This window comes from Kwoniella shandongensis, chromosome 2 (assembly GCF_008629635.2).
Source record: "Kwoniella shandongensis chromosome 2, complete sequence".
Lineage (NCBI taxonomy): Eukaryota > Fungi > Basidiomycota > Tremellomycetes > Tremellales > Cryptococcaceae > Kwoniella > Kwoniella shandongensis.
Genome location: NC_089288.1, coordinates 577,264 through 589,982, shown reverse-complemented (window position 1 = coordinate 589,982; position 12,719 = coordinate 577,264). Strand labels below are relative to the sequence as shown.

The following is a 12,719-nucleotide window of genomic DNA, read 5'->3' as shown; positions in this document are numbered from 1 at the left end:
TTTTGATACAACCAGGTCATATCATACCAGCACTTGCGGAAGACCTGTCTACCTGTAGCATCCCTCAATTTGAACAAGGTCCCTAGTCCTGCCCCAAATCAAGGTGTGACACAAAATCTTTAATCTTTCTCGCCACTTTGTACCTTGTGCATTCCCTACTTCAACACCAAATACAATGTCCTTGCTACCTTAGGAAAACAAGGAAAAGGGCACTCCTTTCTTACTTCTCCTCAATGACAAAGCACAAAAATAAAGGGAGGGTCTATATGTGCAGGGGTTGTGACATGATTTTCAAATCCATTGTCCTGCTAACAATGGGCTGCCTTCACGCAGGTCTGAGACCTGGGGGCACCTTAGGATTGCTGTAAGTGTTTCATAATTTGGTCTGAAAGGATCTGAATGGGAAGGTTCAGCCACTGCTACTCAGTCTTCACTATGTATACCTGTCATTTGTGCACCAACCCCAGTTGAACTTTTGTCATTCGATTTGCAACAGCACAGAAGAATATAAATTCATTCAATACTCGGTTGACAGTCATCTTGTCAGCCAAGCCAACCCCATCAGTCATTCCATCAAATTCACCATCCATGTCCATCAACAACACTCAGAATCTCAACACTCAGGTGTTAACACATTTTGAGCCATGGAAGGACTGTGATCCGGATGAGTGGCCTGATAGCTATGACTTTTACCTTGGTCCTGGTGAGAGGAAAGAGTTTGAGAGTGGTGCAGTGCCTGGAGCCAATTTGTCAACATGTGGCTCAATACTTACAGTCAGATACACCTGGGGGGACACAGCGCAGGGAACACTGAAGAGCATTCAGTCAGAAGATCAAGGTCAGACCTTCGAACATGTCTTCACAGATCCAGACACACCACTTTTCGATTACCATCTGGACGGCAGACGATACCAACCCCAAGACCCACAAGGTTCTGACAGTGCATCAGCCGAGGACCAGAGAATCCTTCAGCTCATTGATACACTTAATGTGAGCTCCCGTAGGAGGTGAAAGGATGATCGCTGTCACATTCTACCTGGAGGAGAGGAGGTGTTCTAGGAGCCAGGTCCGAGATTGTAGTAAGGACAAGGGAGAAACGACGTACACTTAGGGGTTCTCAGACGCATGTATACAGGTCCAGAGGAGGATGTATGACCTGAATGATCCACAATTACTGTTCACAAGCTGTGCTATGTATTGCACTCTTTGGCTGCGGCACACAGCTTCATCCAATCATGGTCTGAAGGTTAGTGTAGATGTCCCATATGCTGACTTTTTGACACTTACACTGGTGTAAGAGTCATTTATGCATTTGCAACATGGCTACAAAGGATTGACAGGCAGCATAAAATGACACCAAAATGTATCACAGTGAGGTATCATTGATTGATGTACTCTGGGTGTTCTTACCCCCTGTAATTGGTTCAAATGTCCCAGATGAAGGGAATGTCATTGGCAGTGCCACTATTGCTGTCACGCTGGTGGGTGTTACACATATGACACAATTCAGGGCACACCATGGGGCAGTTGGTCAAAGGTTGTTGGGGATGGGTGTATCATATAAGCCGGTTCAAGGTATGAGTACCTCAAAAACAGTTATTTGTATCTCTCCCCTTGCTTCAAACAACACCTCCCATCCAATCCCAGCCCAATCAAGATATCAACATATCTTGTGTCTCTTCCCAAATCCATACCTTCTGTTTTAGCAAGACCCTACACCATACATTATGCGCACTTTCAGTTGGAGAAGAGATACGAGCACCAACTCCTCTCTACCATCTGTGAAGTCTGAGCACAATGTCTACAACTTCACGCCCCACAAAGCCGACAGCTGTTGCCCTGACGGAGAAAGCTCACATCCTCGCCGTGCCTTCACTCTGTATGTCCATGATGAACAGACAATTCACTTTGGAGAAGTGCCCTACCGCTACCGTGCAAAGTTGGTCTCAGGGAAGAAGACAACAGACAAGATGGATCAGCTTCAAGTTTCCACCAATTGGTCAGAACAGGCTGACATTGTCTTTTCTGATGCGGGCAGACAACCCATCACCAAAAAAATTGGCATGAACAGTGTTTTTGACTTTTATACCGTTGAGGGGAGGAGGGAGGTATGTGATGGAGATTCCTGTTTCCACAGGCATGCTCCGGAGGAAATCCTGAGAAAATGAAAGGTCCTGCACTTGGTACATAGATTACGAGTAGCATCAATTACAGTAGAGAAGAGATGGGTATGGACAGAGCAGTCGACAGAGTGTGGTCTTAAACTCTCACATTGTACGTTTATGTGTGCAAGTTTTGCCACCATTGAGGACAGAATTATGTATCTTCAGTACGGTCTCGAGAGTGTACTGCGAGTTTCCAGTTGTCTAATACAGTCTAGCACAGCTGTCCTTTGACTTACATTTGTGTAGTCATTCCATGTCACAGCCGGAAAAACAGAGTGCATAAATTTGCCACCTGTTCAGCAGGGTTCTTTATACGATTTTGCCACCGCAATATAGGTGGTGGGGATGTTATAGATTGGAGTAACAGGGGACAGAGTGGCCAGATCTGATCCTGCCGTTCTTTGCTTCCTCATGACTTCATGGCTAATGCCAAGATATTCTCTCTTTGATTCTGTTCTGAGACCTTGCGACTCTGACTATTTCCCCTCAGACCTGTCATGAATCCACTTTGCCACTTCCGAACATACCTCTGACTCTAACCGCCTTCATACCGACATTGTACCAAACTCATACCATATTTGTAACAAACTCGTACCGAACACGTACTGAACTCATACCAAACTTGTGCCGGACTCGTATTGACATCGCACGGAACTCGTTCCCAACTCTGCAAGAACTATCGAGTCCTTTCCGTATTGCCTACCAATTACTTCTAGCCTTTCACTGTAGCTAAAAGGTATATAAGCTGGCCCTTCTGGCCATTAGTTAGCCTTCTCCCCAGCTATGGATTGAATTTGATTCCCACACCAAAAGTCACACAATTAGTTCGCACCTAACATCTTGTTCATTTGGGTCCCAGTCCCATTCCAGTACCTCAATGAGTTACAGTACTACTACTCCCGTTGACAAGCCACAGGCGCGTCCTTATTGCAGGACACCCCTTGATCTAGTCTCGTCCCCCTTGCTCCCCCCCAGGCTGTGATGGTTTGTGGCAAGACCTTTCGTGGGGAGAGAATGCTCAACATAAAGCCCCTTCCAGTGGTACCCTTTATACTCCTTCCGTACACGTGAAGAAGGGCACTTTTGCTGGGCTGCATTGGTATACATAACCTCACCTTCACACCAAGGCACCTCCAGTTGTTTCTTCATACACATCACCCACACACCCGTCATTTCACCACATGGCCAAGCAAGAAGATCATCAGGCACATCACCCTCCTCCTGACTTTTGCACAGTAGAGTACCAGTATATGTCGTTGTTTTCCCCTGCCAGTCCCAACATGAGCAACAACAATAAGTTCACCCGTGACAAGTTCGTTTTCACCTACACTCCTGCACCAAGCCATGATCTTGAGAATCAGCAAAACAGCTCATTTCCCGATTTCGAAATGACCATCCATCCGAACAGCAAGATATACATCGGATCCCTACTCCGCTACTACCTCGATGGTCGAGTTGCAAGACGGTCCAAAGGCGGCTATTGCCTCAGTCTTTCAACTGTCCATGATGGAGAAGAGGAGGCTATCAAAATTGACTGTGTGTCAAAGAGCTTCCCTAGCAAAACCATCGAGTCGCTCGATAGTTTCTTCCATGGGTATACAATTAGGCACGAGAAGGAAGAGTGTCATAGGAATGGTTGTTGCGATTTCGCTACAGCTACCAGTACCTGGGCACGCAAGCCCGCACAGATCGACAGGGGAGTGCTAGTCTCCCTGTTCAAGTAAGGGAGGTGGAAAGATCTGATGGAGTGGGTCGTACTATATACTTCATTCGACCGTGTTCTACATCTCTTACTTTGCTTTCCCTTTGCTTTGCTCCTTCTCCTTCTCCTTCTCCTTCCGTTTTGGGTCGCTTAAGCTACTCCTACTACTAGCCTTGGCTTTATCCCCACTACTACTCTTGGACCTATTCCTGCTACTACTGCCACTTCGATCACTTCTACTTCCTGATGGGTCTTTGCTTGAGTTCGAACTCTCCTTTCCTTTATCCTTTTCCTTTTCGGTTTGCTTAGCGGGCAGGAACTTTTCAGCTAGCTTGATTGCTCCCTGTCAGTATCGTATGATGGGATGTGATTTGTGATATATGTATCGTTAGCATCTAGACCCAGTTAGCAGACGAGGGTTCGGACGATGTCACTCACAAAGACTGGTTTCTTCTCTTTTGGTCGTCCCCTTGAATCGAGGACAACATCGTTATCTATGATGCAGTACATCACGATACAAAAGATCGCTTTGAGCTGTCCCACACATCAGCATCAGTATCGCATGTGAGATCCTTCCCCTCAGATTAGTGGCGGATCAGAAACGGAGGCGCAAGCTCATACCCATTTTAGCAAGGGGGATGCAGGGTGATTGAGGGTAAGAATTGCCACACACCTTTGGCCACCAGATCAACGCCCTCGCTTGGTCTCTGAAAAGCAAGATCTCGAGATACTCCACAAACGACAATATAGGCCAATGAGACAACCTGTAGACGAGTTGAGCTAAGCCGCACACCATCTGAGACGATTTGCAGCCGGGCGATGAGACGAAACTCACCATAGTACTTTGTCTTGACCATTGCGTATTGATTTGTAAGTACACCACAGTGGGATGAAGTATGTAGTGGGCCACGAGAGGAAGAAGTGGAAGTACCATGGAGTGTAGTACCTGTTAACAAGTTGTTAATCCACACGTGTTGGTGAACATACGTGATGTGGTCTCACCAGAATGTAAGGTGGGCAAGCACGAATATCGCAATTGCGATATGAGGCGGTGCGAAAACGTCAAGAAATGTGAATAGAGGCGGACACCAGTCGTTGATCTATGGCAGGTATGTCTTACATCAGTACACATACCCTTGAGGACCCCCTCTTGGAGTTTCATTCGCCCTCCATTCCACTCACCCAACCATCAACGATCTTTCCCCCTTCCACCTCTTCCGGTCTCACCTCCTCTCTCACTTTACGCTCCTTCTTCTCTTTCTCTTTGATCGCCTTCGCCTCGTCCTTCTCAGCCTGTTGAGCGAGATGGATATGGTACAAGGCCGCCTGTTGGGCCGGGGTCCAGTTGGGGACGGAAGTGAGGGCAGCAGAATCTTGAATGGTAGGTTTCCTGGACATCTTGTAACGAATTCACCGAGCTTGAGTTTAACACAGTAACAGATCAAATGTTCGTCAGTCAGAAAGGTTTACCGATTCAGAATGGATCAAAGAAGTGATATTGGGCAATCAGCGAGATTGACGAGTCAGCTGCAGCTTCATAACAATGAGGTCGTTTACCCTCCTTTGTCCATACGCCCACATCCTTTGCAAAACCTTTGCGTCGAACGGCGATCAGTCACTTCACCGAGTCGTGTACCGTGATACATTCCTACATAGCCCAAATGAAAGCTTCATACTCTGCGAATCTACGTCACCCCTCCTTGCAACATACCACCTCTACATGCTTACAACATCTGTTCCGCCTGCCACGCGACCATCCATCTATTCGTCAAATCCTTCTTGGTTCTTAATGATAACCTTCATGTCGCCACCAGCAACAACGGCCTCGAAAGCATCTTGTGATCGAGTGAGAGGGTACGTGCTGGTGATAAGAGGCTTGAGATCGACCACTCTTCGTGATAACATGTCAAGCGCAGATGGGAAACATGAAGCGGTGTATCGAGTGATACCTAGTCAAGTCAAGTCCAGTTCAGTCAGCTCGCTAACACATGGGATTGTTGATGCTTCACTCACCCATCACGTTGAGCTCCTTGTTGGTGACCGCCAACGTTGGGAAGTAGTTGGTCTGAATATGACTGAGACCAACAGCGAGGTCTGTGAACCATTGGAATGATCAGTATCGTACTACCACCGGACCCACGTGAACAATCGCACTTACAGTTACCACCTTGCTTGGCAATTGCGATACCCATCAACATACAGTCCTCCGCACCTGTCGCCTCGATAACCCTATCCACTCCTTCCTCCTCTGTCAAACCCGCTTGGCGAACGTACTCCGCCACGAACTTCTTAGCCTGCTCCCACTTCTTGTCGCCAACCGTCTCTTCATGTTCTTCATCCACAATCTCCCCATCGCCGATACCTGCACCTGAACCAGCTTCGCCAATAGCATGAGCGAGTCCGTTAGGTTTGTGGTCTTTCAGAGATTCGGTAGGGAGGTCCTTGGTGAGGAAGACGTGGTCTGCTATTGGTTTACCGGTAAGAGGGGAGATGTATTTCTTAGCAAAGTCGACTCGCACGGGGTTGTTGTCGAACATGATAATTTTTCGAGCGGAGTAGGCGTGAGCGACAGCGGCGCTGACAAGACCGATAGGACCACATCCACTATAATGAAAGCGTCGGTTAGCGAGATACGTTGGCGTAGACAAACAAAAAGCCGCGGCCCCGAGCGAGGAAGAACAACTCGACCTCAAACTCACAAGATCGCGACAGATGTGTGGGGACGCAAATCCACTCTCTTTCCAACCTGCACACCCACAGCAAGTGGCTGGATGCAGCCTGCTTCCTCCCATGAAACGTGATCGGGGATGTGAGGCGCCATATCAGCTGGCAGGGCGAAGAATCGAGAGAGTGAGCCGACAGATCCGGGAGCACCACAGTAGTGCATCTCTACGGGACGGACAGATGCTGTAAGTATGGAATCACTTGAGACTCAGGCGACTGACTCACCGAGACAGATGTTGACTCGACCTTCTTTACAGTTGATACATCGTCTGCACGGGAGTCCGGGCTCGACTGAAAGAGTGGAATGACATCAGCCATCTGGCCAGCAGCCGCAGATTACCGGTAGATCTACTCACCAGCCACCCTGTCTCCGACCTTATGAGTCTTCACCAAGTCTCCGACGGCAATGACCAAACCAGAACTTTCGTGACCCATCACAATAGGCTCAGTCACTGGTCTACCTCCGACACCTCCTGCGACATAGTTATGAAGATCTGAACCACAGATACGTATACATCCAGAAACAAAATATATCAGCTCGTGCTGACCAATTGTGACGACGGTCTCCAGCCTTCGAGGTACACCGAGGTGGATAGCAGGAAGGTTTATGTCGGGGGGAGTAGGAAACACAACTTATCTGTTGCGATAGTCTTGACGAGCACTCCATCAGGCTGCAAGATTGGCATAGGCGTAGGCTTGATCACGATATCCCTCTTCTTCATCAACACACATGCCGAGTTTTCAGGCAAGTTGAGTTTCGTAACTTGAGATGGTTGGACCCGGTTCAAGAAATGGAATTCGGCCATATTGGTGAAGCTACTTGAGACGTCGGCGATTGAAGAGATACTTGTTGTGTAGGGGCTGTCTGGTGTTCTCGAGCTCAATCTTATGGACAAGATTCGAAGATGATAGTTGATGATGTAAAAGCAAGAGGTATTACGCCAAGATACGCTGACTTTGATGATCAACTTATATGTTCGCCTTAAAGTCGGGCCGAGACAACCGGTTATTCCGGTATTTACCGGAATAGAGATAACCTCTCGTATTATTTATCTACTCTGATCCTCTCTTTTAATGACAACTATGCATAAAAACTATCTCTTTCGACTTGTGCACTCTACAGGAGCCCTGGTAACAACAGACTGGACAGTCAGATACCCTGCTTGATCAGACGTATACAATGTCATACCTTCTAACTGCTCTTGAAGGCAACATCCACCTTTGGTATCTCGAACAACACAAAGTCATAGTACTCTGCTTCCATCACGCTCGCCCATTCACCCGCCACGTCGTCCGCGCCGGCAGTCGCTGCGCCCGACTTGGCCTTCTTCGTTGAAGGTCCTCTAGAAGCAGAGGCAAGGTATTTGTAGTGATCAGTCAAGAGTCGAAGAGTTTTGACCGCTGTCTTCGGTTCAGGCTACAGCGTACAACGAGAGATCAGCATGTGTTCAGCGTGTTATCGTCACCACGCCTTCGCAAATCAAATCAGGCTTCGACTTACTTTGACGATGACTCCGGCGTAGTCCGCAGGTAAACCATATCGCAGCACACTCTCCACAAACAATCGTATCGTCTTGAGATGCGCGAGGATCTGGTAAGCTTCTGAAAAGTTTATTCGCGATAGTCGTAAGAGGTCGGTCTACGAGGCCAGTGAATGAGCAAGCGCGTCTAAAGTGGTGATGGGATACAGAAGAGCAGGGTGACAACGTTGCGGTGAATAACTATGGAGGAGATCCACTCACCCAAAGCTCCTTCTCCTCAACTTCCAACTCCGCGATCTCCTTGTTCTGTTTCTCCAACGCTGAATCATCCCACTTGAAGTCTCGGACAATGAACCTATGGAAGGGAGTGCATCAGTTTCCAGTCCATCACATCACCTGTATAAAAGATCACTCACTTGTTCTCTCTGCACTTGTGCAGAAACTCGTCCCGAACCTTCTTAAACACCGTGACCGTTTGTAGGACGTATTCATTGTCTGATGCGATTTGTCTTGTGAAGCAATATTAATAGACTGGACGCGGCCCAGAGGACGAAGACGAAGCATAACTTACTGTGAGCTTCGAGGTACGACCAGACTTGTCAGTCGCTCATATTTGTCTGCCCAGTCTTTGGCAAGGTTTCTGCGACGATTCATCAGTATCGAGGTACAGGTGTTTGTTACGATGTCGCAGGGAGGATTGAAGCTCTTGACACATATACGCGATTGGAAAAGCATCGATACTGCGGGCCTGCTGCCAACCCGAGTGGCAAGATAAATCTGTCACTCACTTGGGTACAGCAACAACCAAGGTCTCCAAGAACTCGCTGTTCTCGACCAAATCCGTCTTCTTCACCACATCGAGTAAGGACCGTTGTGAAAGATTCCCCCTTGAAGAGTACAAATCGTCATCAGCTGATAGCGCTATAGGTACACCGACTCCCAGCTCACACTTGTTTTCGTTGAAGGTTGGTCAGTGTTCCCTTTGCGAGATTGTATGTTTGGGATTTTTGCTTCTGGGTAGCCTCGATTGAGTTCATCTCCTGTGTGGTCGGAACATGATCAGCAATCAAGATGGAAAACAACAAGAATGTAGAGACATAGTCCTGGGTTGGAATATGATGCAGACTGGGCCTACTCTTCCAATGACCGGGACCATAGCAAGCCACCAGCGGCGGACTGACAGACACCGGGCCTGAGGAGTCCGTTCGTTCTACCCCCACATGCCAAGTCTTCATCAAAGCGTCCACCACACTCACCTTTGTCAAAGCCTCCACTACTTCCAACACCTTGCCACCGCTTCCCCACCTCCCTTTGTCCCATCTGAACCCTCCACCGCCTCCCAGGAGATACTCTTCGGCAGGTCTATCATTCACTCGTGCATGTTGAGCGAGCTTCGAGGCGTCATCTGATACGAGTGATCGCAGTGTGTCGAGAAGCTTGGAGACAGTGGAGGTGAATGTTGAGTCGAGTTTGGGAAGAGCGTCTGAGAGGGTCAGAAGCGATGAAAGAGTACCGGCCTATCAGTCGAGTTGAACACCAGAGTCAGCGACCGCCAATCAGAATACAACTACAGCACCAAACGTGGATGGGAACAAAGGGAGAAAGTGGGACGGCTCGGTCCGAAGAAAGAGCATTGTCCAGAATATCACATGAAGAGGGGCTCCGTCTACGCCTGAGACGCTGGTCCCTCTCTTGATAGATATTCCCATGCTTCGATTCGAGTGACGATGAGGATCACGGACTCACCTTGAGCTCTGGTATCTCCCAGCTAGCAAGCTCGACGTTTGGTCCCAGTGTTTCTTGGACGTCCTGCAACATGATATTGGGATCCCCATCTTTCAGCGGAGCCGAGATGAGCCAGTACGACAAGTCGGAAGGCATGTTGGGCTGATTGAGTAGATTGTTGTAGGGTGAGGGACTGACACGCTGTGCTTGATGTATGATAATGATGAATGGGATGTACAGGTAGGACAGCAAGGGGAGCGAGGTGACGGGCAGTCATTCACGTACCTATCTGGTGAGTGGGAAGCAAGTAAATTAGGCTTGCTCGGTCCGGTAAGGCGACCTCAGCCGGAATTGGGTGACATACGTCTGGTTCGGCAAGGGCTAGACTAAGCGATATACGATCTCTGGAATCATCATTCTCTTCTTGCCTCTCATCTCATTCTGAATATTTGCCTCAATCATCACCACAGTCACCTCGAACGTATCGCAAAACCTCACTTCGAACATACGACGTACTGTAATCTTTAGCCGAATCCTCTACATGATGTTTGCTCAGTTGTCAAGGACAGCTCTCACAGCTGCCCGACCGACTCTTTCTGCTCGAACAACCGCCCTTCCGTCTATCCGACCGACGTTGATCACCCGAACGATACACCAAACATCTCTTCCTAGATCTCCAAAGTATGAGCGGTTCCCTACAGACCACGGCGGCTCGCCAGGTGGCGGCCCGACAGGACCAACAGGACGTCCGGATTTATGGAGTTACTTCAAACGCAGATTAGGCGGTGATAGAGCGGTTTATGTATATGGTATCGGTGTAGGAGGTGCGGGCTTGTATTATGTTACACAGTAAGCTTGAGAATGCAAAGCAGCAGGTTGCTGGAATGCTTACAGTAGTGCTCATCACTTGTCTAGCTTGGAAAGGGTGGCAGACACGGGCAGACTGAGATTTATGGATGTTGATGAAGCTCAAGAGCGAGAGGTATGTTGAGGGCGGTTGACCATCTTTAAGTGCTGGTCACTGGACCTTCTACGACTGTTAGCCGCTCCCACCATGGTAGGCTGACCTCCACGACTACAGCTCGGTCGTCAAACACAATTGCAAACGTTATCGGAGTACAACCGAGCCTTATTACCACCCAATCACCCCACGTCTCGTCGCGTACGTCAAGTCGCAACTCGGATCATTGAGGCATCAGGCCTTGGCAGAGTCAAAACTGGTGGCGAGATGAGTGCGGTTGAGGGCAAAGTACCTGCTTTCGGCGGTGGGGGTGATTTGGGCGAGATCTTGATGGGTGGAGGCGAGGGTGGAAGAGAAGTTGCTGAAGGGAAGGAGACTGAGTGGGAGGTGAGGTTTCCTCCTCCATCAGGTGCGCTTGACACAATACAAGGGGCTGATGAGCTACGAATGCAGGTCTACGTGATCGATGACAAAACGACAAAGAACGCCTTCGTCCTTCCTGGAGGGAAGATATTTGTCTTCACTGGTATCCTGCCGGTCAGCGCAAATGATGATGGCCTAGCGACTGTTCTCGGACACGAAGTAGCACACCAAGTCGCTAGACATCCAGCAGAACGAATGAGTTCAATGAAAGTAAGCTCTCAACTCTGTCTTCATCGAGCATTGTAGCGGTAGCTGACTCGTTGAAAATGAAAGGTGTTGTTCGCGCTCGGCTTTTTGCTTGAGTCGCTGGGACTTGATGTAGGGATCACACGGTTGCTTTTGACTTTCATGCTGCAGTAAGTCTTCGCGTCTTGCTGTACGTACGATACGGATATTTATAAGTATTTTGCAGATTACCAAACTCGAGGAAGAATGAGAGCGAGGCCGATTTCATAGGATTGCGTTTGATGTCGTGAGTATCGTACTGTGGAGAGAGTTTGCGCTCCATGAGACTAATATCTCTTCTTTCGTTCAGGAGAGCATGTTTCAACCCCACAGAGTCGACTAAGATGTGGCAACGCATGTCCGAGTCTGAAGGAGGAAGCAAAGGCTTGAACGTCGACTTCTTATCAACTCACCCAGCTAACCAGAAGAGAATCAATCAGCTGGAAAAGTGGATGCCTGAGGTGCGCACATCTTGGTAGCGTGAAACATGCACGAGGGAAACTGACCCCGCTGCTGTCTGCAGGCTCTGCAAGTACGAGCAGCGAGTCATTGTGGACAGACTGCATCGCAATTGGGAGGCTTCTTGGATGCTATCAATCCTGTTGGAACATATAGTCAGGGTATATGGTAGCGGTAAAAGAGACACAAAGGCGGAAAGGAATACTACAGTACATCACGAACCAGCGCGAAATCCTGCGTTACTGTTACACCGGAATGCACAATAACATGCAATGCATTTTATGAATTAATTTCAACGACCGAAAGCATAGCCGCAGCGGGTGTCGTTGCGAAACAGCCAGTGTGCGAGTCAATAGGCCATCATTTGTTCAACGGAGCCATTGACAGGCTGGTAAGTGAAAGGCTCCCAGTCTGGCGTTTGAGAGATAGCGAGGGTGAACGGAAGTGCCTCATCGTGCTTAGAGAGAGATGGCCTATCCCAAGGGGAACAGAAAGCAACAAACAGGGGTTGGAAGTCACGATGTAACGTGTAAGACATGTCACTAAGCTTTGCATATCTCTCCTGCCAGCATAGTACATCTTGCTTCAAGGAGTGTAAGGGGTATAGGGTAAGAAGTCATGTTGAAACATGTTGGCCTAAGTCTGATCCTTTCAGTATTGTCTACATATGGTGTCATGCAAACAAAAGGAATAGCATCCAGGACAGGGAGGGACGAGTTTGCAAGTGACTCTGCTGTAAAACTGAACCGCTATAAATAGGATCTCCAGAAAGCAGGATTCTTCAATCTGCCATTCATGACTTCCAATCATCTGCTTCTGTTCTTCATCCAGCCGTTCTCTATTTCAACCACACA

At 48.4% G+C, this 12,719-nt stretch overlaps 4 protein-coding genes across 4 annotated transcripts; 1 reads left to right on the top strand and 3 right to left on the bottom strand.

The window, feature by feature from the left end:
- Positions 1 to 3,955: 3,955 nt before the first annotated feature.
- Positions 3,956 to 5,265, bottom strand: CI109_100898 (uncharacterized protein; the record flags this gene model as incomplete). Its single annotated transcript, XM_065966861.1, has 6 exons — positions 3,956 to 4,210; positions 4,306 to 4,401; positions 4,541 to 4,631; positions 4,703 to 4,813; positions 4,870 to 4,967; positions 5,050 to 5,265. 6 exons carry the CDS (start codon positions 5,263 to 5,265, stop codon positions 3,956 to 3,958), a joined length of 867 nt encoding a protein of 288 aa, XP_065822933.1.
- A 363-nt stretch (positions 5,266 to 5,628) lies between these two features.
- CI109_100897 (uncharacterized protein) lies at positions 5,629 to 7,397 on the bottom strand (the record flags this gene model as incomplete). The annotated part of the gene is made up of 7 exons (XM_032002551.1): positions 5,629 to 5,816; positions 5,881 to 5,961; positions 6,026 to 6,471; positions 6,567 to 6,756; positions 6,817 to 6,882; positions 6,948 to 7,085; positions 7,220 to 7,397. 7 exons carry the CDS (start codon positions 7,395 to 7,397, stop codon positions 5,629 to 5,631), a joined length of 1,287 nt encoding a protein of 428 aa, XP_031862890.1.
- Positions 7,398 to 7,783: 386 nt separating this feature from the next.
- On the bottom strand, positions 7,784 to 9,953 carry CI109_100896 (uncharacterized protein; the record flags this gene model as incomplete). The annotated part of the gene is made up of 9 exons (XM_032002550.1): positions 7,784 to 8,008; positions 8,093 to 8,230; positions 8,334 to 8,427; positions 8,489 to 8,581; positions 8,644 to 8,712; positions 8,861 to 8,959; positions 9,021 to 9,112; positions 9,329 to 9,589; positions 9,819 to 9,953. The coding sequence occupies 9 exons, from the start codon at positions 9,951 to 9,953 to the stop codon at positions 7,784 to 7,786; spliced, it is 1,206 nt and encodes a 401-aa protein (XP_031862889.1).
- A 385-nt stretch (positions 9,954 to 10,338) lies between these two features.
- On the top strand, positions 10,339 to 12,037 carry CI109_100895 (uncharacterized protein; the record flags this gene model as incomplete). Its single annotated transcript, XM_032002549.2, has 8 exons — positions 10,339 to 10,646; positions 10,713 to 10,779; positions 10,879 to 11,145; positions 11,212 to 11,391; positions 11,455 to 11,537; positions 11,594 to 11,653; positions 11,717 to 11,867; positions 11,930 to 12,037. The coding sequence occupies 8 exons, from the start codon at positions 10,339 to 10,341 to the stop codon at positions 12,035 to 12,037; spliced, it is 1,224 nt and encodes a 407-aa protein (XP_031862888.2).
- Positions 12,038 to 12,719: the final 682 nt, after the last annotated feature.